This window comes from Apium graveolens, chromosome 11 (genome assembly GCF_009905375.1).
Source record: "Apium graveolens cultivar Ventura chromosome 11, ASM990537v1, whole genome shotgun sequence".
In the NCBI taxonomy this organism is placed as follows: Eukaryota; Viridiplantae; Streptophyta; class Magnoliopsida; order Apiales; family Apiaceae; genus Apium; species Apium graveolens.
Genome location: NC_133657.1, coordinates 80405896 through 80430871, shown reverse-complemented (window position 1 = coordinate 80430871; position 24976 = coordinate 80405896). Strand labels below are relative to the sequence as shown.

Genomic DNA, 24976 nt, shown 5'->3' with positions numbered 1-24976 from the left:
ACAGATGTGTATGTTTGTGGATCAGCATTTACCAGGATATGTTTTACTAACTGAGGAATCTGTAAGGGTCTCTGCACTGGTTTCTTATTGTCAGCATTTAACAAACCATTAAAGGCCTTTTTTGCAAGCTTAAAGGGTGGAATTAAATCACCGGTAGGTTGAGGTTCATCAGCACAACATAAAGTATATATAAGCTGACAGAATCTAGCAAAGTATACTACATTCCTATCCTCTGTCATCCTATCTCCTATGAAACTTAGCACAACACTTGAAAAATCAAAATGAGTTTGATAAATAAGGGCATACCCGATTTGCTGACTCATGATGGGAATAACATCAAAGTTGGAGCATTTATTGGCGAATGCCTTAGTGATACAATCAAAGAAAAAGCTCCATTCCTTTCTGATATTTGCTCTTTTCATTTGACCCAGCTTTCCCAAACTTTTCTCATAGCCCAGACTGGCCATAAGCTGCTGTAAGACAGGATCCTCCACTGTTGAGAATGTGCAACCTTCAGGTAAGTGGAGAGCTTTACGAACTGCTCCAGGAGTAACCACATGCTCGACATCTCCTGATGTGAAAATAATGCTTGGAGTACCAGTAGCACCACCATCATCAAAAAGCCCAGTTCGCCAAAATGTCAGCACTTGTTGCTTGAAATAGATTGGGGTTGGGTCAAAGCATACCCAATCTCACTATTGGCTAATAAATCCTGCACAAAGTGCAGATCTGATGGAGTTTCAGCCTTATTCAAGATTGCAGCATAGTTATTTGGTACAAACTTGGCTCCATCAACAATTAAATCCTTGGGCGCCATCAGAAATAAGTGAGAAGTTAGAGTGCCTGTAAGGTGTTTGAGAAAATGTCTGTAAAAAAAACCGTCAGAAAATGTGAGAGAGAATAAGAAAAGAGAGAGTAGAATAAAAATGAAAATATAAGATTTGTAAATCTTTTATCTCTTTTACTTAGACACCCCACGTGACAGCAGTTAATGAGAAGTGGAACAAATCTTTACACCTGTCAGGCATGCAGCAGTTAAGGCAAAAGTTAATGGGCACGGTAAATAAGTAATAATTACATTACACGTTCAGTTTTTAAAAAAAAATTGTTCCCACTAAACAAATGATTATTACTGCTTTATCTCACATAAACCAATATTCTGAGAAAATATGACCGTTCTAGTAATGACCAAAAATAAACCAAGTAAATAAATATTGACACGTCAGCATCAGAACTTGATTATTATCAGGATTTAAAAGTCATCAGAATATGGCTCCTTAACTCGAAAAGTGAATGTTTATTCCTGTAATTCTTCACACAAATACTGATATGGGTACATCAAAACTTTAATCAGTACTTGTCCTCAGAATTTATGCAACTAACACTTAAACTGTTCATCCAAAATAACATTTATCACCACAGCAATTTTCATCATTCATATGGAGTGTATGTGTGTGCATTAAGCTAAATATCAGACAAAGACTAAAGTCTGATTCACTTCAGTACATTTTAGAAATAAGGCATAACTAAGAACTTTGCTTAAAATCTGTCATTATTCTGAAGTCTACTATAGAATGAGTTCATGCATGAGTCCACCTCAACTGTTTTGTGCTCATTTTATGCATCTTTTGAAATTCCTTTTTATAGTGGCTTCTCAGTGTAAGTGAGTCACAACTTCTTATCAGAATTTATGCTATTATCAGAGTATTTCTCCAGTAATCAGAGAATGTGAAAAGTCACCAAGAAAATTTTATTTTGCCTTTCTAATGCATATTACTTAATACCAGCAATGTACTTGGGTCTTCCCTTCCACATTTTTACTCTAGATCTCAAAGGAGTGCCTGATTTTTATTTCTTTTCTTTCTTTTTCTTTTGATAAGTGAGGCTTATCAGCACTTAGTACATCCATCAGATTTACTAACACCAAAACTTAACAGATAAGAAGCACTATTCTAGTTTTTGACTTAGTAATAAGGTACACAAAGTAAACTTAACCAAGCTCAGTATCAGAATTTGCTTGTGTTTAAAAGATTTCCACATAAATAATTACTTCAAACATGGGATCTTTAGTATATTAAAGACTACTAGGTCTGCATCTAGCACAGTCATCCTCATTGGATTGAATAGTCACAGAAACATTCATATCACTATCAGAGTTTAGAAATTCATATCAGACAACAATCAGCACTTAGAAAATTTCAATTTAAGCACAGAATACACAAAGATAGTAATATCTGTAAATACTGATCATAAAGTCTGATGTATCAGGACATAAACTAAGCAGATTTAGAGAAAGAACCTGAAACCATTCCAAGTTCATTTACCAATCTTGTAAAAGTAGCTTCATATAGTGGTTTTCTGAAGATATCTGCTAGTTGTTGATCTGTTAGAACAAAATGCAATTCCACTGTACCTTCATCCATATGTTCCCTTATGAAGTGGTACTTTATGCTGATGTACTTTGTCATTGAGTGTTGAACTGGATTACCTGTCATAGCAATAGCACTTTGATTATCACAGTAAATAGGGATTTTAGAATATGTTAACCCATAATCCAGTAACTGATTCTTCATCCAAAGAATCTGTACACAATAGCTTCCTGCAGCAATGTATTATGCTTCTGTAGTTGATGTGGAAATTGACTTTTGTTTCTTGCTAAACCAAGAAACCAATCTGCCTCCAAGAAATTGGCAGCTTCCACTTGTACTTTTCCTGTCAATTTTGCATCCTGCAAAATCTGCATCTGAGTAACCTATTAGCTTAAAGTCTGATTCTGTAGGATACCACAATCCCAGATCAGTTGTACCCTTAAGGTACTTGAAAATTCTTTTCACAGCTGTTAAGTGAGGTTCTCTTGGATCTGCTTGAAATCTTGCACAAAGACAGGTAGCATACATGATATCAGGTCTACTTGCAGTTAGATAGAGTAGTGATCCAATCATACCTCTGTAATCAGTAATATCTACTGATGTACCAGTATCCTTATCCAATTTTATTGTAGTGGCCATAGGAGTGGATGCATTTGAACAATCTTGCATTTTAAATTTCTTCAACAAATTTCTGGTGTACTTAGATTGATAAATAAAAGTTCATTCTTCATTCTGCTTGACTTGAAGGCCCGGAAAATAGCTAAGTTCTCTCATCATACTCATTTGATATCTTGACTGCATTAACTTGGAAAACCTTTTACAAAGTTTGTCATTTGTAGAACTAAAAATGATATCATCAACATATATCTGCACCAAAAGTAAGTCCTTTCCATAGTTGAGATAGAATAAAGTTTTGTCAATAGTCCCTCTGTTAAATCCACTTTGCAGAAGAAACTGAGCTAGTGTCTTATACCATGCTCTTGGAGCTTGCTTAAGACCATAAAGTGCTTTATCAAGTCTGTAGACATGATGAGGAAATTTGAATCTATAAAACCTGGAGGTTGTTTAACATATACTTCTTCTTCCAATTCTCCATTAAGAAAAGCACTTTTTACATCCATTTAAAAGACTAAACTTTTTGTGAGAAGCATAAGCCAAAAATATCCTTATGGCTTCCAATCTAGCACCTGGTACAAATATTTCATCATAATCAATTCCCTCCTGTTGAGAATATCTTTTTGCAACCAGCCTTGCTTTATTCCTTGTAATTATGCCATCACTATCAATTTTGTTTCTGAACACCCACTTTGTACCAACAACAGATCTGTTCTTTGGTCTTGGCACAAGGGTCCAGACTTTATTTCTTTCAAATTCATTTAACTCTTCTTGCATTGTTTGCACCCAATCAGCATCTTGAAGAGCTTCTTCCACTTTCTTTGGTTCATTCTGAGAAAGAAAAGAGTGATAGAGATATTCATTTGATGTTGATGTTCTAGTTTTAATACCTGCTTCAGGATCTCCAATAATCAAGTCAGGTGTATGTGCTTTAGTCCACTTCCTTGCAGATGGAAGGTTATCTCTTGGATGCTCCCCCATGATCCATGTTGTCTCCATCAACATTTTCTGATGCTCCCCTTAAAATTATGCTCTCTGAGTTGGATCCTTCAGAATTTGAGTTTCCAGAATTATCAGAACTTGGCTCATCAGAACTTGATGAATCAGAACTTGAAGAGCCTGTTCTAGATTCTGATGCTTCTTGAGATGTGGTTGTATCTTCAATATGCTCCCCCTGCACAGGTGCATTTTCCTTTGGCGTAGTTACCACAGTTTCAATAACATCAGAGTTTAACCCATCAGAATTTGCAGTATCAGGATTTAGACTGTCAGGATTTACAGAATCAGAATTTAAAACTTCATTCTCAAATCTCAGTTGATCATGATCATTGAAATCTTCAAGTGCGGTAATCTTCTTACCATCAAAAGAGACATTGATAGATTCCATGACAACCCTTGTTCTTAAATTGTAGACTCTGGAGGCTTTTGTGGAAAGTGGATATCCAACAATTCCTTCATCAACTTTTAGATCAAATTTGGATAGCTATTCAGGATGAGTCTTAAGAACAAAACACTTGCATCCAAATATATGAAAATACTTCAGATTTGGCTTCTTTTTCTTCACCATCTCATATGGTGTCTTCCCATGCTTGTTGATAAGTGTTGCATTCTGAATAAAACAAGCAGTCTGCACAGCTTCAGCCCAAAAATAGGTTGGTAACTTTGCTTCATCAAGCATAGTTCATGCAGCTTCAATAAGAGTTCTATTCTTTCTTTCAACAACTCCATTTTGCTGTGGAATTCCAGGAGCAGAAAATTCCTGCTTAATTCCTTGGTCTTTGCAGAACTCTTCCATGATCAAATTCTTGAACTCAGTGCCATTATCACTTTTTATGATTTTCACAGAGTCTTTAACCAATTTATCCAGTTGTTTGACATGATCAATCAAGATAGATGTAATTTCACTTTTTGTGTGCAAGAAATATACCCATGTGTATCTGGTGAACTCATCCACTATGACCATAGCATATTTCTTCTCTAAAATAGACATGACATTCACTGGACCAAATAGATCAATATGTAGTAGGTGATAAGGCTCAAGAATTGAAGATTTAGTCTTGCTCTTGAATGAAGATTTTCTTTGTTTTGCCTTTTGACATGAACAAAGGCCATCAGGAGCAAATACTGATTTTGGCAGTCCTCTCACAAGATCTTTCTTGACTAGTTCATTTATATTGTTGAAATTTAAATGAGAGAGTTTCTTGTGCCAATCCCAGCTTTCTTCAATTGATGCTCTACTCTACTTAACAGACAGATTGCAGAACCATCAGTACTTGTTGAAAGCTTGGCTTCATGAATGTTACCGTGCCTGTATCCTTTTAGAACAACTTTTCCTGTAGATTTGCTTACAACTTCACAGTGTTCTTCAAAGAAATCCACATGATAACCTCTGTCACAGATTTGACTAACACTCAGCAAATTATGTTTAAGTCCTGAGACTAGAGCTACTTTATCAATTATGACATTCCCAAGATTGATATTGCCATATCCCAGAGTTTTTCCCATGTTGCCATCTCCATAAGAAACACCTGGGCTAGGTTTTTCCACAAAGTCTGATAGCAGGGCTTTATTTCTAGTCATATGTCCTGAACATCCACTGTCCAGAACTAGGATGTTTTTCCTGTTGCCCTGCAATCACAAAGACCACTAATGATTAGTTTTAAGGACCCAGACTTGCTTGGATCCTTTGGCCTTATTAAGTTTGTTAACATTTGCTGCGGATTTAGCATCAGAGTTTATGTTAACAGTTTTCTTATCAGAATTTACAATATCAGACTTTGTATCAGAACTTACACTAGAAGGAATAACGCTAACTTTCTTTAAAGAATGTTTTATTTGATAATAATCAAAGTACAAACTATGATATTCCTTACAAGTATAAATGGAATGTCATAGACTACCACAATGAAAACAAGGATTTTATGTCCTATATCTAATAGACTGACTCTTAACTCCTGATTTTGAAGGTAAGGAGTTTATGTTCTTATTCTTCCTGCAAAAAGAAGCCAGATGGTTAGAATTTCCACAATTATAACATTTCTTTCTAGGAGCATTAGGAACAGGCTTATAATCATTGCTTTTATTCACACCTACCTTTCCATTCCTATTTTTCCTAGGTGTCTTTACCTTGTTTACGTTTTTAACATCTTTCAGCTTATGCTTAAGCTGCTTCTTTGTCATTAAGCATATGTTAACTTCAGTTGGCTTATCCTGTTTTGGTTTGTCAGAAGTTAATTTCTCTTTAAATTTTGATTTATCAATATCAGTCTTTACAGCTACAAACTTAACAGGATTTACCTTTGGCTTTTGTTTAACAACTATAGGCTCAATTTTTACAGTTCCTTTATTATTATTATCATCTCCATAACCTAAGCCCTCTTTCCAATTTCCACTACTTAACAAATTCTGAGTTATTTTGCCAGAGTTAGTCCAAGTCCTGATAATCTCTCTTTCCCTTTCTAACTCAGTTTTTAGAGATTCATTCATTTTAAGCACTTCATCTCTAACATAGAAAGCATCATCTCTATCTTTCTGAGTTTGATGGAACATAACTAACTATTTTCTAAATAATCATTCCTCTTTTTATAAGCAAGATTTTCAGAAGTTAATCTTTCACATGTTAAAGTTTGATCTCTATAACTAATAAACATGGTTTTAAGATATCTTCTCAACTCAGTAATATCATCAGTATGAAAGGCATAAGTAGTTTGAGGTACCTTTAACTCAGCAGCTTCAGAACTGCTATCAGCATTTGCCATCAAGGCATAGTTCACCTCACTTTCAGAATCTGAAGTGTCTGTCTAGCTTTTCTTCTTTGTGACAAGAGCCTTGCCTTTGTCACTTTTTCCTTTCTTGCAATCAGGAAATATGTTGCCTTTCTCACCACAGTTGTAGCATTTGACATTTGAGTAATCTCCTCTGTCAAACTTTCCTCCTTTGCCTTCAGATTTTCTGAAACTTTTCTTATCAGAACTTGCACCTTTCCTGGAAAACTTCTTTCCCCATCTGAATTTCCTGTATGCAATCTTTGTGATTCCTTTCACCATAAGAGCACACAGCTTCATCATCTCTTCATTAGGGTCCATCTCAGATAGACTTTCAGTTTCTGAATCCTCATCACTATCAGAACATGATGACTCAGTATCAGACTTTGCGATGAGAGCCTTTCATTTGCCTTTCTTTAAGACAGCCACTTTAGGGGATTCCTCCTCAGCCTTAAGAGCAATTGTCCTTGACTTTCTCTCATGCCTCTTGCTTCTTTGATCCATCTCAAGTTCATGAGTCTTGAGCATACCATAAATTTCATCAAGAGTAGTTTCATCAAGAGCATAGTTGTCTCTTATAGTTGTGGCCTTCAAATCCCAACTTTCACGAAGAGCTAAAAGGAATTTAAGATTAGTATTTTCAAGATCATATTCCTTATCCACCAGTGACAGATCATTCAAGAGTTTGACAAATCTATCATATAAACCAGTTAATGACTCATCAGGTTTTGAGTCAAAGTGCTTATACTCTTGAGTGAGTATAGTCCTCATGTTCTTCTTAATTGAATCAGTTCCCTGGCATCTTGTCTCCAAGGCATCCCATATCTCCTTTGCAGTCTTGCAGTTAATTACCCTGTTTGACATGACATTATCAATGGCACTGTGCAGCAAATGTCTTAACTTTGCATCCTTTGCAATAGATGAAATATATTCAGCTGTATATTCACTTTTCTCCTTTGGTACAGTCTGTGCTGGCTGACCTGCAACTACAACACAGTGCTTGGTTGGCTTGTGTGGTCCTTCATTAATTCTGTCAAGGTATTCTGGATCTGTAGCTTCTAGAAACATAGACATCCTTACCTTCCATATGGGATACTCAGAAGGTTTCAGTATGGGAACCCTAATAGTCTCATATCGATTATGGATTTGAGTCTTTGGGGTTTCTTCAGTTTTGGTGGGCTTGGTTGGAGTTTGTGCTTCTTCAGACATGATTGTTTTTGGATCTTTACTGTATGTATGTTAACAGATTGCTCTGATACCACTTGTTAGGTCACACACACTGTAGAAGGGGGTTGAATACAGTTTTTACTACAATCAAATCGAATATAAGAACTCAAGTAACAGAAAATAGATTTTATTCAACACAATAAACTCTGTTACAAAGAACTATCCTCTCTCAGTGATGAACAAATTATCACGAGAGTTGTTAGGGTTACAATGAATAATAATCTCGATTATAATAACACATATAGTGTAAACCCTATGTTTGTTTTTATATACTACACAGTTACAAGATAATCTTCTAATTGATATCGAATATAATTCTGCTTCCTAATATATATCAATCAGTTATCTTTTCTTCCAAGTATTCTATTCTTCATAAAATTCTTCTCCATGCATATCTCTTCTTATGTTTGTCTTGATCTTCTTTCCTTTCAATCAGCCGCCTTCCTTATCTGAACGTCTCCTTAAGTCCTAATATTATCTCCTGATAAATATCTCCTAATAACTTAAGTTCTGACAACTTAAGTTCTGATATCTTAAGTCCTAACTTCAGTATAAGTATTGATTTCCAGTTAAGTACCGATTTGTCCTGTTAAGTAAGATCTGAAAACTAAACACAAATCATATTAGACATGACATCACAAATATATCTAACACGTGTTGATGATGGGGTAGCCCTAGGTACATCTGTATATTTTGTCGCCTTTTGTTTTATTTTTTTATCTGGTGCTCTAGGCACATTAGCCCTACGAGAGATTTTTTTAGTTTATTTTGGTGTTTAGGCACATTGGCCCTTCGAGGGATTACTTTTAGTTTATTTGGTGTTCTAGGCACATTGGTTTAGTGCGAAATTTGATTAGATTTGGATATAGCTTGAATTGGGATATGGTTTTATTTGGTTGATGATTGGATATAGTTTGTTGACTAGGATTCGATTATTTGGAGTTTGTTTTGATTGGTTATGGGGTTGGATTTTATATAAGGATTTATTTTTGATAATTGCAGATTTGTTATTTGATTAGTTTCGATGGTTACGAATTTATTTCAATTATAAAGTTGTTTCGATTATTAGATTACGTGGATGGTTCTTCTCTTGATTATTGAATTTCTTGTTAACTTTGATTTTGGGTTGGATACACTTGGATTGCTCTGTTTTCTCTTGTGTTGCTGCTTCTCCAGAAGATTTCTCTCATGTTGTTGCGCTTTGGATTCTCTTAAAAGTTTTTTGTTGTTTTGAATTCGTCGCTATGTTTGGATTCATTCAAATACTCTTGTTTTCTCGGTTGCATCTTTGTTCTTATATTGCACTTGTGCTCAACTTTGAATTTGCTTGAAAATTTTTGGTTCTTTGGATTTGTGACTCTGTTTCCCGGATTCATTAAGATGCTCATGTTTCTGATGTTAAAATTTGGATTTGTTTGACTTTGTGGCTCCGTTTCTTGTTTGACAAACTCTCGATTCACCATCGTGAGTTTGAGGGGGGATGTTAACATATATAATATTCCTATTATTAGATATTTTCATTCTTATAAAATTTAGTTGTTAGGATATTTTTATTTATTATTACTTGGTTGTTGGTTATATAAACCCCTCTTTTATTGTAATTGAGAACAAGTCATATTATAATAAAATCCTAGTCTTCAACACTCCCCCTCAATCGTACGATACGTTTTGCTATGATTGGTAACAACAAATACAACAAATACCAATATTAATACCAACCCCCTCAATCGTACGATACGTTTCGCTACGATTGGTAACAACAAATACAACCAATATCAATACCAATGACAAATATACTGGGTTGGGAGGACTCGAACCCCCTAAAACGAGTTCTGATACCATGTTAAGTAATTGGTCGCTCTAAAACCTTAAGGTGTCAGAGGAAGGCCCGAACAAGATCTTATACTTTTTAACACTTCCCCTCAATCGTATAATTAACGAATATTTATATTAAATAAATTGGGGTGGAAGGACTCGCACCCGAGTGTCTCCTTAAATCGAGCTCTGATATCATGTTAAGTAACCGGTCCGTCTAAACATTAAGGTGGTAGAGGAATGGCCGAACATGATATTAAACTCTTTAACACTCCCCCTCAATCGTACGATATTTTTCGTTATGATAGACAACAACAAATATAACCAATAACAATACTCATATCAATAACAAATATTTAAATTAAACAAATGGAGATGGGAGGACTCGAACCCGAGTCCCACCCTAAACCGAATTCTAATACCATGTTAAGTTAACAGTCGCACTAAAATCTTAAGTTGGTAGTGAAAGACCCCGACATGATTTTATACTCTTGAACCTTCTTGAACGGAAGGGACTCTTACCCGTGCCTTCAAAGGTTGTATATTGATCATCCGCCCTTTATATGTTTTGCAATTCTTTATGAATATATTATTTTCATTATATGTTTGTTCACTTTGACTTGGTTATCTAGCAGGATCATCCGACCTTTCTTGGTTGAGGATCATAAGATTGTGAAGAAGGTTTTGCTATAGGCGGGTGCACAGCCTGATCTCAGAGAGATAATGTGCTTGCAAATTTTTGTCTTATTTTGTTACTTTATTATTGTTTTCTCAAACTTGCATGGAATTTAGTGAGCAGCTCATTTTAAAAGTTTTCAAACTTGGTTTGGTCATTTTTTAAAGTTTCAGGTTGTCTAGAGTAGCACAAATATGCCTAAGAAATTTTATAGCTCTTGCCAACTTTGATTGCGCTACCAATGACGGCTTTCCCAGAAGTTGTGGTAAAACAAAGCCATCATGGAGTTCAGTGGTAGCTGCTGCAATAACTGGACACATTGATTTCAAATTCACGTGAAAAATGCATCACGGCTCAACATGCCAGATAGATTTCACATATTTGTTTCTATTTAGTATCTTGGTATTTCTGTAGTGCCACGGACTTTATATATTAAAAAACATTATAATTTATTTTTAGGAAATGAATATTAATTTTTAAAAAAAAATAATTAAATTCATGTAGCAGCTCATATAACCAAACTATGTACATATGTATTTTCTCTTATGTCTACATCTAAATAACATTATACTGGTAAAACATTTATGTGTTTAGAATTAATCATGAATATTAAGTTTAAACAAAATTTTTTAAAAAATTCTTTTGCTATATCGTGAAAGTGGTATTAAAATATTTACCCTTCGCCCTAAGACAAACAAATTACAGCATCTACAAGAAACAGATCAGTACAGTTGACTCGATATATAATTATTCAATTCAAACATTTTTATGCATTCATAAGATTAAATAATTTAATTTAGGAAAAAAAAAGATATAGTATATTTAAGTTGTAAAAGAGAAAGTAATTGTTTTCAAAAAAATTACCTTTCATTATATTTTAAGTTTATAAATAATATCTTTCGAATATTCGCAACTTTGAATTGCGTTTTATTCACCTAGTTCCAAATATACCTATAAAAACCGAGCAACATCGGCTACAAAAGCCCCAAACAAACAATCACAAGCTAATAATAATCAAACCCACCATGATTATGCAGACATGAAAGAGAAAAAAAAAACTGCCTATACCAAAATCTTCTCATAGATGCAGCATTAAAGATGAGCCGTACAACACCCCAGGTTAAGGAAAATTCGGCCATCTGTGAATTCCAGAAAAAAACATTCAAAAAATGAGAGCAACATGTTAAGTTAAAAAAAATAACAAAACATAGTGAAAGCAAAACCCTTCTTGTAAAGACCGTAATCATTGCCAGGATAACTACATCTGACTATACTGTGTTTTTGGCCTGTTCCTCAAAATAAAATTCAAAAGATACAATTCACAGTTTGTACACAATAGAATTGATAGAGCTCACTAACAGTGCCAACATTCTTGTAAAAGTGAAAAGCACAAGTAAACTCTTTTCGTTAACCAAATATATCAGCAGACTACTTATTTTTCAGCTTCACACAGCCCAGAATGGCTTTGATGCTATCTGCGGATTTGAGTTGGCCTTCAAGTTATCACCAGTAATTTCTCCAAGGTCATCGTCGTCATCATCTTCATCGTCATCACCATACTCCATCAGTTGGATAAGTGTATCTGAAATATTTTAAATTACCATAACTCAGTATTGTGTGCATTTTGTAAAATGAAGATAATTCTACTACGTGATAGATGTCTGGTAGTATCAAGATGCAGCTTCTTCCTATCCCAACAATACACTACAGAATAATATCATTTTCATTTAAACAACTGGCATTAAAACATTTATGTGCTCACTTCTCAGTTTGCATCTATCTGTACACTAACAAATACAAAAGAACAAGTACCGGGGACAGCTTTAGATGTCGTTTTATCCTGACCATGGTTGTCCTTTAGGACGTTGATGATAGGTGCTGTACTGGAATTAAGAGATGGTGACGGCATGCTCTTAGGAGGCGGTGGTGGCATGCTCTTAGGAGGCGGTGGTGGCATGCTCTTAGGAGACGGTGGTGGCAGCATGCTCTTAGGAGGCGGTGGCGGCGGCATGCTCTTAGGAGGGGGTGGTGGGAGACCACTGGCTGCTTGCAGTGTCAACTTCTTTGGTGATGGCATGTTCGAAACATTTCTCCCATCAAAAATTGAAGATTGGTGTTGCTTCGAAAAATCTGGATCCTGTTACATATTCGTAAAGAACAATCCAACCAAATCCTTTAACAGCTCCACTCAGTTATGAAACATGAGCTTAAAAATCACATCAATGGCAATTTAAGAATCTTTTAATTGGCAACGTAATTATGCGGGGAAGTAGTAAATATAATTTTAAATATGCACATGTTATGTTATAGTTGTGAACACATGCACACACACCGAAAGTCACAAACATGTAATCTAAAGGGCCGGAAACTGGTGTGAAAACCGAAACTGGATTAAAATTAATTTGTATATGCAGGTACCAGGGTCAACAGTGCATTGGACATGAAAACTTAATGGGATCATGATGGCTTAATTCTTTTATCATACTTTGACATGAAAATCTAAAGCAGAAGCATAGTACTAGTCAACTGTGCATGCAACAAGCAGAAACCATTCTCAGTGTAACTACTATTGAGGATTAATGCATGTTTCTGGTTCTAAAAGTCCATGCAGATTTTTGTTAGAGAATTGCACAGAATACAAGACTTGTATACATCCAGATAAAAGCATCACACGTCACATCAGTCATTTTCCACAGCTCCGCATTGCAAAACCCTGTGAAAAAATACAAACTCCCAACATAGATGTCCAGTATCAGCCTATTAGCTTCATACAAGGTCAGAGAAAATACCTGAAATATAGTCGTAATGTCAGGAAAAAAAATATTAATAATGATAACTACTATAACTATCATTATTATTCTTCATGTTATATTAACAACATTTTTTTCTCAGACTTTGGGAAGGGAAAGGCGCTTATATGCAAAATTATCAAAAACACAATAAATTACTAATTTACCAACAAAACCGAAGATGAAAATATATGTGCGTTTGTTTAGTTTTCTCAAGAAATCATCAATTATCCCAATAAACAAGTGACGGTTTATTTCCTCGATGGCAAAAGACCATATATAATATAATGGTGAATAAACAAAAGTATCAAACTTCCCTCGGAATGGTATCCCAAATACAGCTCTTAAATTTTATTTACAATGTTTATATTGACAAAGTGTTACTGCAGTGCCCTTAATAAATTAGAGAATGCTAAAAACCGAGTCAACTCGGTCAAACTAAACATAGTTGACTCAGTGAGACCAAATCTAGATGCACAGCCAACACTCACATCAACAATATAGATTTCACTCAAGTTCTCTTATGATAGAAAGATGCTAGTAATAACAATTGCTTGTACTCATAAGGAATTGCTGGAGCAGTACTCTGTATAGCTCATATAGGATGGATGGCATCCTTTTCCAGTGGGAAGAACAAAGAGCAATACATTTTTATTGTTAACCAAAACATAATCAGGATATCCCGTTTAGCATCCGTGGAATTTAACTGTGCTCCAATCTCGGGAGAGTAAGATGTTTGCAAACCATAAATCTACTCTAATCTGAAAGAGTAGAGAATAAATTTTATTGTTGTTTTCCTTTATTTATTTTCTCGCGAAAAAGTGGCAAATTCGTACTCCACCACAGTATCCGGAATACTTATATAAATTAATCAGTTTTTTCAAGTTGCTATACTTATTCCCCATTCAGCCCCATTCCCATAATAATCAGTGCATTGTACACATCTCAAGTTCTCTTGCAGCTTAAATAAAGAGTTCCGACACTAGGGGATCACTTAAACGAAATACTGCACCAACAATACACCTAACGTGGCAAAATTTGACACGACCTGAAATCCGACACAAAAAATACGAATTTAATGGAGTTCCGGGTGGGTTCGGCTTGGGTAAAAGTTTACCCAAAAAGTTTCGCGTTGACTCAACGTAACTGGGTTAACCAGAACCACCGAAAATTTAATATATACAAATATATTGCATAAAAAATACATGTATTTACATTGCATAATTGTATACATGTGTGATATACCTACATAATATTTAAAAAATCTGATTCCTATATCATCCCGTAAGTTACTACTATTATATAACTTCAACAAATTATTTTTAGAAATTAATTTATATATTGAAAACAATTAAACTTTCGCTTTACTTTTTCTCTCCGGTCAAGCACAAGGCAAGTCTATCACACAACTTTAACAAATTATATTTTAGAAATCAATTTATATATTGAAAATAATTAATGTCTAAATTATTTTCGGGTTGGCCAGTTGTTCGGCTTAAAATTTCCACATGACCAAGAACAGTAAACCAGACACAAACCCGACCCACTACCGAAATTGCCACCCCTAATTACACCATCATTAACAAGTAGGCATAAAGTCATTGATGTCTTCTCTTCCTTTACTTTTAGGTAACTTCTCCATCAAAACATGAGCTACTCTTGCAATTCATGCATTAATTACATTACTACCATATATTGTATTTTTAGCAAGACAGTAAATTGAGGGTGATTTATGCCAGATCTCGCCGACTAGTTCCAAAGATTTCAAATCTCCTGGGCCAGAATGTCCTTACATCCTCAATGCAAACATTAGATAGTAAGATAACCAAGGGGCTTTATGCAATACGCCATCTTCTTAGTTTCTTGAAGTAAGGTGACTGCAATACCTCAAACTAATGTCTGTTAAGATATACAAAGGCTGAGAACACAATACCTGGTAGGTTTTTGCGGGTCCCGTTGAATTAGCAGGCAACTCCTGAAACTTCCTTTTTTGTCTCCTTTCCTTTTCAGAAGAGAAACCGGTACTTGATAAGGATGGTGTGCTTGCTACAGCCGCTATAGGAGAAACCATAGAAGTGACGGGAGAAGCTGAGTGCTTAAGTGCCAAGGCAACTTGTTGCAGAGGAGTGGCTTGTGGATATATCCCACCATAACCATTATAACTTGTACCACCACTCACAGACGGCTGAGAATAGCTACCTATCTTAGGTTGGATTTGCCCACAACTCATAAAACTCGCAGGGGGTGGTGTACTCCCTTGATAAAGGAATGTAGTGCCCACTGGAATTGTAGGTAAGGGGATTGCTGGAACTGGTGCAAAGCTCACAGTTGAAATGGTGGGTGGTATAGCAGGCAACAGCTGCTGCGGCGGGGGCACAGCACCATAAACCTTGCACGATGAAACCCTGTATCAAAATCACAAAGGGGAAGTGTAAAAAAAGTATTCAATTAATTAAACAGAGAGAATGCATTCTAACACAGCAGACAAGAAAATCATTGTCTATACCATCAATTCCAAAGCTTGTATATTTATAAAATAATGACTTCTAAACATTGTTAAGATTCCAAATCTCTTGTATGCAAATATAATTAATAATAATAACATGCTGGTACCCTCAAGTCAAAATCTAGAATGTAAAAGGGATTAACGCACGGTACTAAATAGTATTCATCCTTTTCCCAATTATTAGTTAATTATGTGTTTTAGTGGAACTACTTGATGTTCATCTTTGTCCATTATCATATTTATAATAGCATCCATCTTCTTTTCTTATTGATGCTTTAGAACCTCTCAAACATCACTTTAACCCTTCAAGAATGAAATCAATAATTTTATTTAAAATGTGCTGCTCTTGTTCCGTGGCGCTGGCCTGTGGTTTGTTCGATTTTTGGTTCCCTTTTGAACCTTTAGTTTGTTGATCACAGTGCCTTTAATGAAGGTGAAGAGTGTTTAGTGCCATCTCTTAATCCATTTTAGCCTCCAACTTGCTTTTTTTTTGGAAGGACATTCTTTTGCTCCACAAGTGAGCTCCCTATGGAAGGATCTCATGGCAGTTGAAACTTTCTCGGTTTCTCCTGTGACGTGTTTGGTAAGTATAGTCATATTAGACAAACACGAAACACATAATTTGGTTCTCCACCTTGACATTTTGTGAAACTTTAAGCAAGGTATGTTCTAATCGTGATTTTTCTAAATATCCACCTCGATAGATCACTCCAGTTTCTAATCATAAGCAACAGAAGGAAACTACTTTCTGAAAGATCTGGTGACCTAATTCTTGCATAAAATGGTTGCATATATTTAATTCTATCGAATTCAAAAAGCAAGTGGAAGATAATATATGATCCCATCCCCTAAAACATTCTTTGAATCAGATCCTATCAAATTATATAATCACATTGCAAGAACATGGTAAAGTCTTCAACAATGTTATTGTAAGAATGGAACTCCTCCTAACACCTTACTGTTGTGTTTTTTGGGGTGAACAGAATAGAATGGAATGATTAAAATATAAGGAAATTAACAGAAATTGGAGGGAAGATTTGAAAAAAATGAGATGGTGCAAAACTGTAATGATAATAATCGTGAAAAGGCAAGGAATGGAGCATTTCATCTCAATTTGGGGTGTTTACATTGTAGTTTAGGTGGTTAGAAATGAAAGGGATCAAAGAATGAAAATTTTGAAAATGTAGTCATTTTAAATATTCAAATCTCGATCCATTCCATTCACCCCAACCAAACACAACATAAGGTTTTAGAAGAAGTGGTAACCTAACATGACATCAAAACTCCAGGTCCAGTCGGAACAAGTCACAAGTACGATTCCTTGCCACCCCCGATATTCTCTCATAAGTCATAACTTATTATGAATATGACGGCAAATTATGGCCCCAAAGATAGGCGCCGGTAATCCACTCGTTTACCCAAATTGGGCTCTCAAGATGAGGGGGAGTGTTAGAATAATATAAGATCAAGTTTAAGGAGAACCGTTAACTTAATAGTTATTTACCATTAATGAAAATCATTAAAAACTTAGCATAATGCTGTCTACTTATAATCATCAACTAAACTCCTATGTTACTTGGACTCTTCATTCTACCTTTGAGTACCCGTGCCGGACACTCGACACTTGGACATGGATACTCGGACTTGAACACTTATTTTAGGCCAAAAACATGTATATTTTTCAAAATGTTACCGAGTCTAATACTTTGACACGTGTCCATATCAAACACTTCTAGCCGAGTCCGAGTAACATAGCTAAACTCCGACAATCAACCCCTAAGAAATTCACTTTAACTGAATTCGCAATGCAACTCTTAGTACAAACGATATGGACAATAAATTACCTGGAGGCCCCACACTCGGAACAAATTGTATCCAGAAGATTTTCAGCCAAAAGTTTTGCATGCTCCAGACCTTTAGCATTACTGCTTGATAATAGCAAGTGCAATGGTTGCTGTCCTTCTGCCAAAGGAAACAAGAGTACAGTTAACGTAGGGCATCACTTTTTTAATTGGTTAAATTTACAGTTTCCTGAGTGGTTATATGGCACACTACCTTCACCCTGTTCAGTTTCAGGATTTCCAGAACTACGTCCTCTCAGTAATACAGTTGCTCCTGTTTCATTCACAATGTGATTTACATACTGATCCTGCAAATACGAAACCCAACAGCAGCAGCAGAAAAATTCTCTCCCAATCATATGGAGATGTCAGAGAAAAGCTTCAAACATTAGAATTCCCATATCTGTTGGAGTAAAACTTTAAAATGAACTAAACAGAATGCAAAATATAAGAATAAACAAAGTGTTCAATAATAATTTATTTAGCAAAAAAACACAGAAGTGGTTCATGATACAATATCAATGCATTTTAAGACAAAGTATGAAACACGCATTTTCGTTGAGAACAGTTGAAGAACAGTTGAAAACCAGTTCAATTGAGCTCATGTAAATCCCAAAAATACATAAAATTACAAACATAGCCCAAACGAAATTCTGATGTGCCCTCACAACTTTCTTTCAACAATTAAACAGGTCTCAAATATATATTTGGACCTTAAACAAGTAATCAAAGGTAAAAGCAGAAATCAACTGTAGTAGGGAATGTGTTTTCCATCCCCATCTACGTCAAACCCCATAAGGCACAAAGGGACTATAGCCCTTGCTGAAAACATCATTTTACTAATCAAACATAAAATGAAAATATATGAAGAGAAAGTGGAAAAGAGCAGCTTACATTTGGTCCACGTATTCGAGCCGCGATGTTTAATGATGGGTCTGGTTCAAAACCCAGGTACACAGATGTGCTTAATGGCTGTGTTACCCACAAAAAATAGAATGAACCAAATTTGTGCATAGGTCAACTGTCATAAACTTTACAATCTTAGCAAGGATACTCACTACCTTTGTTCCACTATTCAAAGAACCTTGTTTCAGCATTTCATCCACCATAGCAGCTGCTTGATCAACTGCTTTTATCCGGTCTGCTGTTGTTTCCAACTGTGTAGAGAAGATTGAGAGGGAACACAATCCCAGTTTAATATATTTATTTTCGAAACATATGACACGGTTATGGTGAGATTGTACAAGAAGTAGATAGGTAAAGTGATAACAATTCCCTTAATCATCAGCTAGAATGGATATGATTATATGATTATTGTCGTAAATAAATATTTCTACAATCAGCATTCAGTAAGCCAAGTATTCATTATTCTCTTTCAAGTTCAATATGCATATGTGTGCATACTTCCGTAGACATTCTTATGTTAATATATCAGTCAGCATTATTCTGGGTATGATGTACTTCATTTTATCCTAACCTAATATGGAAAAAAAACACGACTTTCATATATCACTGAAACCTTCACAACTATAGAACGACCAAATAGTTGAGATGGTATTCTAAGGTTGGTTACAAGATGGCCAACTCTTAGTTGCATCATGCTCTATATCTATGAAAAGCAACTTTAGTGTGCTTGGTCTTTAAGCATTAACTTATTAATTCATTACCAGCTGAGTAGACAGTTGTGAAGATAAAAATTTTACACTTACATGTATAATGTTTCCTCCTTAAAGGAGCAGTAGCATAAGTTTCGAAAAAAAAATGATAAATTCCAGATCAAACAGAAACGTAATAGAGTAAAGCTACAGAAATAGAAAGCTAAGGAGTTGGTTATACATACAGAGTAGGAGTCAGTTGAGACTTGGGGAACCGTGATAACCGAAGGTTCTGCACTTTTTTATGTACTAGTTCACCAAAATTTGTTGTGCAGAACCTATGATTCTCACAGGTTCTCCAGTAATCCAGTGTAATCTGAACCAAAGCCATACACACAAACAGACACACACACACACACACAAATAATTAGAAGATAATATATGTGTGTCTGTGTGTGTGTGTATAATTCAAGATAAGCACTATGAAGATAGCATTCTTTAAAACATCAAATGGCAAAAAATTAACCAGATAAAAGAACAAGCATATAAGCTAAGTGTAGTCTACAGCCCCAAGAAAACTATTAAAATGTAAACTCGTCAATCATCCGCTTGAAATAAAATAAGGATCAAACCCATACATGGGCTCCAGCAGAGATGTGAAGATATAAAGGTTTTTCACCATCAGATGGTCCATTTGGTGGTCTATATCTACCCCTGCAAAAGTGCATACATACCAATTAACACTACAAAAGATATCTATAACAGATAGTTACGTTAATAAAAACAGATACAGACACTAACCTTGTTATTACTACAGAACCTGTACACCTCTGGATCTGCAAGATGCAATGAAATCTTGATTTATGTACATAAATATAAGATACCAGATATGTAACTAAACTTGACACTTATAAAAAACAAAGAGCAGTTTTATGATTTCACCTCCTCCTGAGTTTGTCTTTTTGTGAGTTTGTTCCTTATAGAAGATTCAGCATCATTTATGACAATTTCCCGAGCTATTAACTCCTCCTGCAATTTCGTCTATACGAAAAGTTTGATAATTGTTTGAAAGTACATTATTATAGGAAATTCAATATGGTAATGCACACTTTTTATGATGCCAACCAATTAGTATGTAAATTACACAAACAACCTAACAATGATTCAGAATCACATCTACATAAGACCACTATCAAAGATAAGCTATGATATCCCTGCAATGAAATAATTATTGTGGTTCAGTCTAGATAATTGTAAAAGAGCACACAAACAAGATGTCACATCTAATTAGCTGTAGCATTTGAAAGACTGATGAAAACCTGGTGTGAAGAATGATTGGTTTCAAATTTTAATGAGATATAATTCGAGGTTACTTGACGTCATGAATGATTCCACTTCATCCAATTGACAATAAGCTTATTAAGACTCCTATACAGCCATCTTAGTTCAGATAGTCGAAATAAAGAAACCTAGGTCTGAGCTTCATCTCAATTTGTAATTACTATTTTCATATTTCAGTTCAGAGAGAATACGAGGTAAGGTCTAATATCCTTTTCTAATTACTACTTACATATTTCAGTTCAGAGAGAATAGGAGGTAAAGTCTAAGATCCTGGATCAATGGAAATTAACCTCACAGCGAAAACCTATCAATATAAATCTGGAAAGAATGTTCAACAAATTTTAAACAGATCCTCTTTGTTTCCCAACTCATCTACTCATAACTTAGCAAAAAGTATACACATTTTATGGATAATACTAATCAAGTCTTTGTTTGTCTGATTTCTAACCCTTCATTGCCAATATTTTCTTAGTAATGTTCCTCTCTTGTCACTTCTTACATAATTCATTAATAACCAGAGTCCACTAGATATGATATCATTTTTTAAATTAATTTAGATACGAATTTGTATCATCCTTCCCCTTCCTTCTCTTCTCATTACCTGCTTCTTTCTTTCGTTGTCATATTTTTATTTTTGCATTGCATCTTTAACTCATATGTGGACGTTCATTGGTAAAACTGTCCACATTTCAGTCAAGGCACCTAAATAAATTCCGTGTCTGAGACTCAACGTGTCTGACATGGGTATAGTAACCTACAGTAACCAGAAACGAGTAGTAGGAGTAACATATACCTTCATAACAGAGACCTTCTTGGGAATGGGCGTCATGACTCATGACACATCCAATCAACTTTATACTTCGGCTTCTTATTTCGTATTTACTTATCTCACAAAATACTCAAAGCGTACGATCCTGGAATAGTCAGTATCTCTCTAACACGGGCATAATACAACTTACTTCTCTACCATCTTCATTTTTTTAAAGTTCTTTTGTTCTTCTCCTTGATCCTTAAAGTTGTTCACAACTCTATGCTAGCTGTTCATTATGATTCCTTAAAAGATACATTCCTTGACCAAGCATGGTGAGAATATTACAGAAACATTATCACTTGGCAAGAGGAAAAGGGAACCTTTAAGGAACCTCTTAAAAGGGACAAGTCTACTACATTTATCAAATGTCATTCATGCTAAATTTCTGTTTTTCTCTCCAAAACTCTCTGAATCTCTGCTAATTCTCTCTACTTTTCAGTCTATCTCTTAGTTTCTGCACTTATATAACAGAAAAAACAAAATAAACTGATAAACACTAGAAAATCATGGAAAACCTGACAAATTCGTATCAGAGCTCTAAAATTCGTTTCTGATTTCCAACCGTTCATTGCCAATATTTTCTTAGTAATGTTCCTCTCTTACATGTCACTTCTTACATAATTCATTAATAAACGAGTCTACTAGATATGATATGATTTTGTAAATTAAATTAGATACAAATTTGTATCATCCTTCCCCTTCCTTCTCTTCTCATTACCTGCTTCTTTCTTTCGTTGTCATATTTTTATTTTTGCATTGCATCTTTAACTCATATGTGGACTTTCATTGGTGAAACTGTCCACATTTCAGTCAATGCAACTAAATAAATTCCATGTCTGAAACTCCACATGTCTGACATGGGTATAGTAACCTACAGTAACCAGAAACGAGTAGTAGGAGTAACATAGACCTTCATAAATCATAACAGATACTTTCTTGGGAATGGAGGTCATGACTCATGACACATCCAATCAACTTCATACTTCGGCTTCTTATTTCACATTTACTTGACTCGCAAAATACTCGAAGTGTACGATCCTGGAATAGTCAGTATCTCTCTAACACGGGCACTATACAACTTCTCTACCATCTTCATTTTTTACAGTTCTTTTGTTCTCCTTGATCCTTAAAATGGTTCACAACCCTATGCTAGCTGTTCATTATAATTCCTTCAAAGATAGATTCCTTGACCAAGCATGGTGAGAATATTACAGAAACATTATCACTTGGCAAGAGGAAAAGGGAACCATGCGCTTAAGGATAGGAACAAGTTTACTACATATATCTAATGTCATTCATCCAAAATTTCTGTGTCTCTCCTAAACTCTCTGAATCTCTGCTAAGTCTCTCTACTTTTCTGTCTATCTCTTAGTTTCTGCACTTGGATTACAGAAAAAAACCAAAATAAACCGAAAATCATAATCCTAAAATAACACTAGAAAATCATGGAAAATCTGACAAATTCGTATCAGAGCTCTAAAATTCAATCAAACGATGGCTTCGATTTTTTTGTGCAATCTAATCCGAGCTGTGAGAGCTTAGAATCACAGTAATCAAAGCTCAAAGCTTTTTGTACTGGAAATCGCCAAAGAAGTGATATTTGGTGGGTGCGGGTTAATAAACTTCTAGTTTCAAAGTTTGCACTCACTCAATGGCTCATCGATCATCACTTTATAATAATATGATGACTATATGCATATCAAAAACTACTTGGAGGGTGGGGGGGACATGTCCATTCTTCTTATACTTTTAACGAGTATTTGAATCACTCCATTTACAGCTTCAAGAGCTATGAAGAAAAGATATTATAAGGCAGTTGAGACATAATAGATAGCCAATTTTTGTGCTGCATTAGGCCAGATACACATTCATCGGAGGTAAACACCATCCTTCTATCATACCATCAGTTTCTAAGTGATAATATAAATCTTTTTCACGCAATATTTGTGCCCGAAATGGTAGCTCTAACAATGTATTTACACAAATAGTATTAACAATAAAATAATTAAGCAAACATGTAGCCTAGTATCTTACTTGATTAATCTTTTGAACTAAAGCAACAGCATGTTGTTGCAAGGAAGGCGCTGTCAACACCTTCTGTAATGCTGTAGCGCTAAATGGAGTGTTATTAATGGCAGTAGCAGAATGAACACCTTGAATAAGAGATCCGACATTTCCCAATGGAAGAACCCCAGGTAATGCTGACATGACGGATTCAGCAGGCTGATCCCACTTTCTTTTTCGCCTGCAAAAGACATAAACTTGACTATAAACTTGACTATGCTAGCTCCTAATAACTAGTCTCTAATATCTGGATGACTGTATCGTATATCGGAATGTCGGATTGAATAATCACAAACTAATAAGTAGAGTATTAGGGACAAAAAAAAATATGAACGCAGTGGTGAAATAAGAAATTATGAATATCCTGCTCCAACAAAGTGATAACAAGGAATAAATTACCTAAGGAAAAACATATATATATTTAAAAAAAATGAAAAACAGAAGCAATATATTGGGTGTAATTAATTGAAAAAAAAAACAAAATAGAAAAACTAGGGTTAGGAGCAACCTTTGCTTGGTGGAAGAAGAAAGTGTAGAGGGGCAATCGTCCTGAGTCATGATGATGATTATTATGTTAAGAGATAGAAGCAGCCTTACTCTTTTGATTCGATTCAAGTCCTCCTCCTATGGCTTTGCGCTTTTGTATTTTATCGCATCCAAGGACCGATATATGCTACGCGCCTGTTTTTCTTCCCCCAATTAATAACCGGTCTCGCTTTAGTCAATTTTGAATATAATAACCCAATACGCTACTTTGCTAAGCTTATGGCATGTTTTTGAATATTCAAACTAAAAAACGCTCGTTCAAAATTAATTTTATAATTTTAAAATCAGCTTTAACGCAATATAATAGAACGTACAACTTATTTTTTATGAATAATTAAACACCAAAACACTACTTAAAAATATGTGTTATTTCTGTTTTAAATTTTAAAATAATAGATAACGCTACTTAAAAATATCTTCAGCTTTAGTTTTAAAATTTTAAAAATAGCTTAAACGCTACATAATCAAACGTTCAACTTTTTTTAAAATAATTAATCAACAAAATCCTAGTTCAAAAAATGTTTAATTTCGGTTTTAAATTTTAAAATAATGTATAACGCTACATAATAGTATGTTCCTTTGTCTTTTATAATATTTTATAGAATGCTAAAACGCAAGACTAAAACGGAAGGTCAAGAAACGGTTTAACCAAATATTTAATAAAAAAAGATAAAACGCGGCACGATGCTGCGTTTTGTATCTAAACGCTGAAGCTAGTTCTGTTTTGTTTCTTGAATCTCAAAACCTACTATTCTACTATTCATTTCCCAGCTATTGTAAGTTTTTAAATTTCTCCTAAAATACACAAAAACACTCCAAAATTTTGCTAATTACCAAAATTAAAGCATACAACTAAATTAACAATAATAGAACACACGAATACATAAAAATGATCAATAAAAATCTCCAAATTCAATACACTTTCTAAGCCAACATTAATACTAAACAAGTTTCACTAATTAATTTCTACGAATGCAACATTATATCAATTAAACAACTCATTTTTCCCCGTGGGTG

The 24976-nt window shown here is 34.8% G+C and overlaps 1 protein-coding gene across 4 annotated transcripts; it reads right to left on the bottom strand.

The window, feature by feature from the left end:
- Positions 1 to 11677: 11677 nt before the first annotated feature.
- On the bottom strand, positions 11678 to 24137 carry LOC141697059 (protein RIK). 4 transcript variants are annotated; one of them, XM_074501249.1, is made up of 12 exons: positions 23922 to 24133; positions 23384 to 23594; positions 20140 to 20226; positions 19999 to 20033; positions 19836 to 19911; positions 18664 to 18759; positions 18497 to 18574; positions 17817 to 17910; positions 17606 to 17723; positions 15189 to 15660; positions 12279 to 12603; positions 11678 to 12048 (listed from the first exon to the last, which is right to left on the bottom strand). In XM_074501249.1, the coding sequence occupies exons 1-12, from the start codon at positions 23969 to 23971 to the stop codon at positions 11912 to 11914; spliced, it is 1779 nt and encodes a 592-aa protein (XP_074357350.1). In that variant the 5' UTR covers positions 23972 to 24133; the 3' UTR covers positions 11678 to 11911. The 4 variants fall into 4 exon arrangements, with proteins under 4 accessions (XP_074357350.1, XP_074357349.1, XP_074357351.1 ...); XM_074501248.1 differs by having other exon boundaries at positions 20140 to 20238; positions 23922 to 24132; XM_074501250.1 differs by having other exon boundaries at positions 20140 to 20238; positions 24011 to 24129.
- Positions 24138 to 24976: the final 839 nt, after the last annotated feature.

Bases quoted from the DNA above. Each gene is read 5' to 3' on its own strand.
- LOC141697059 (XM_074501248.1), bottom strand. From the start codon at position 23,971: ATGACTCAGGACGATTGCCCCTCTACACTTTCTTCTTCCACCAAGCAA. The intron at 19,912-19,998 runs GTTAGTGTCTGT...GCACTTTTGCAG, and splicing joins GGTTCTGTAGTAATAACAAG to GGGTAGATATAGACCACCAA. The intron at 17,911-18,496 runs GTAAGCTGCTCT...TCGTATTTGCAG, and splicing joins CTCGAATACGTGGACCAAAT to GATCAGTATGTAAATCACAT.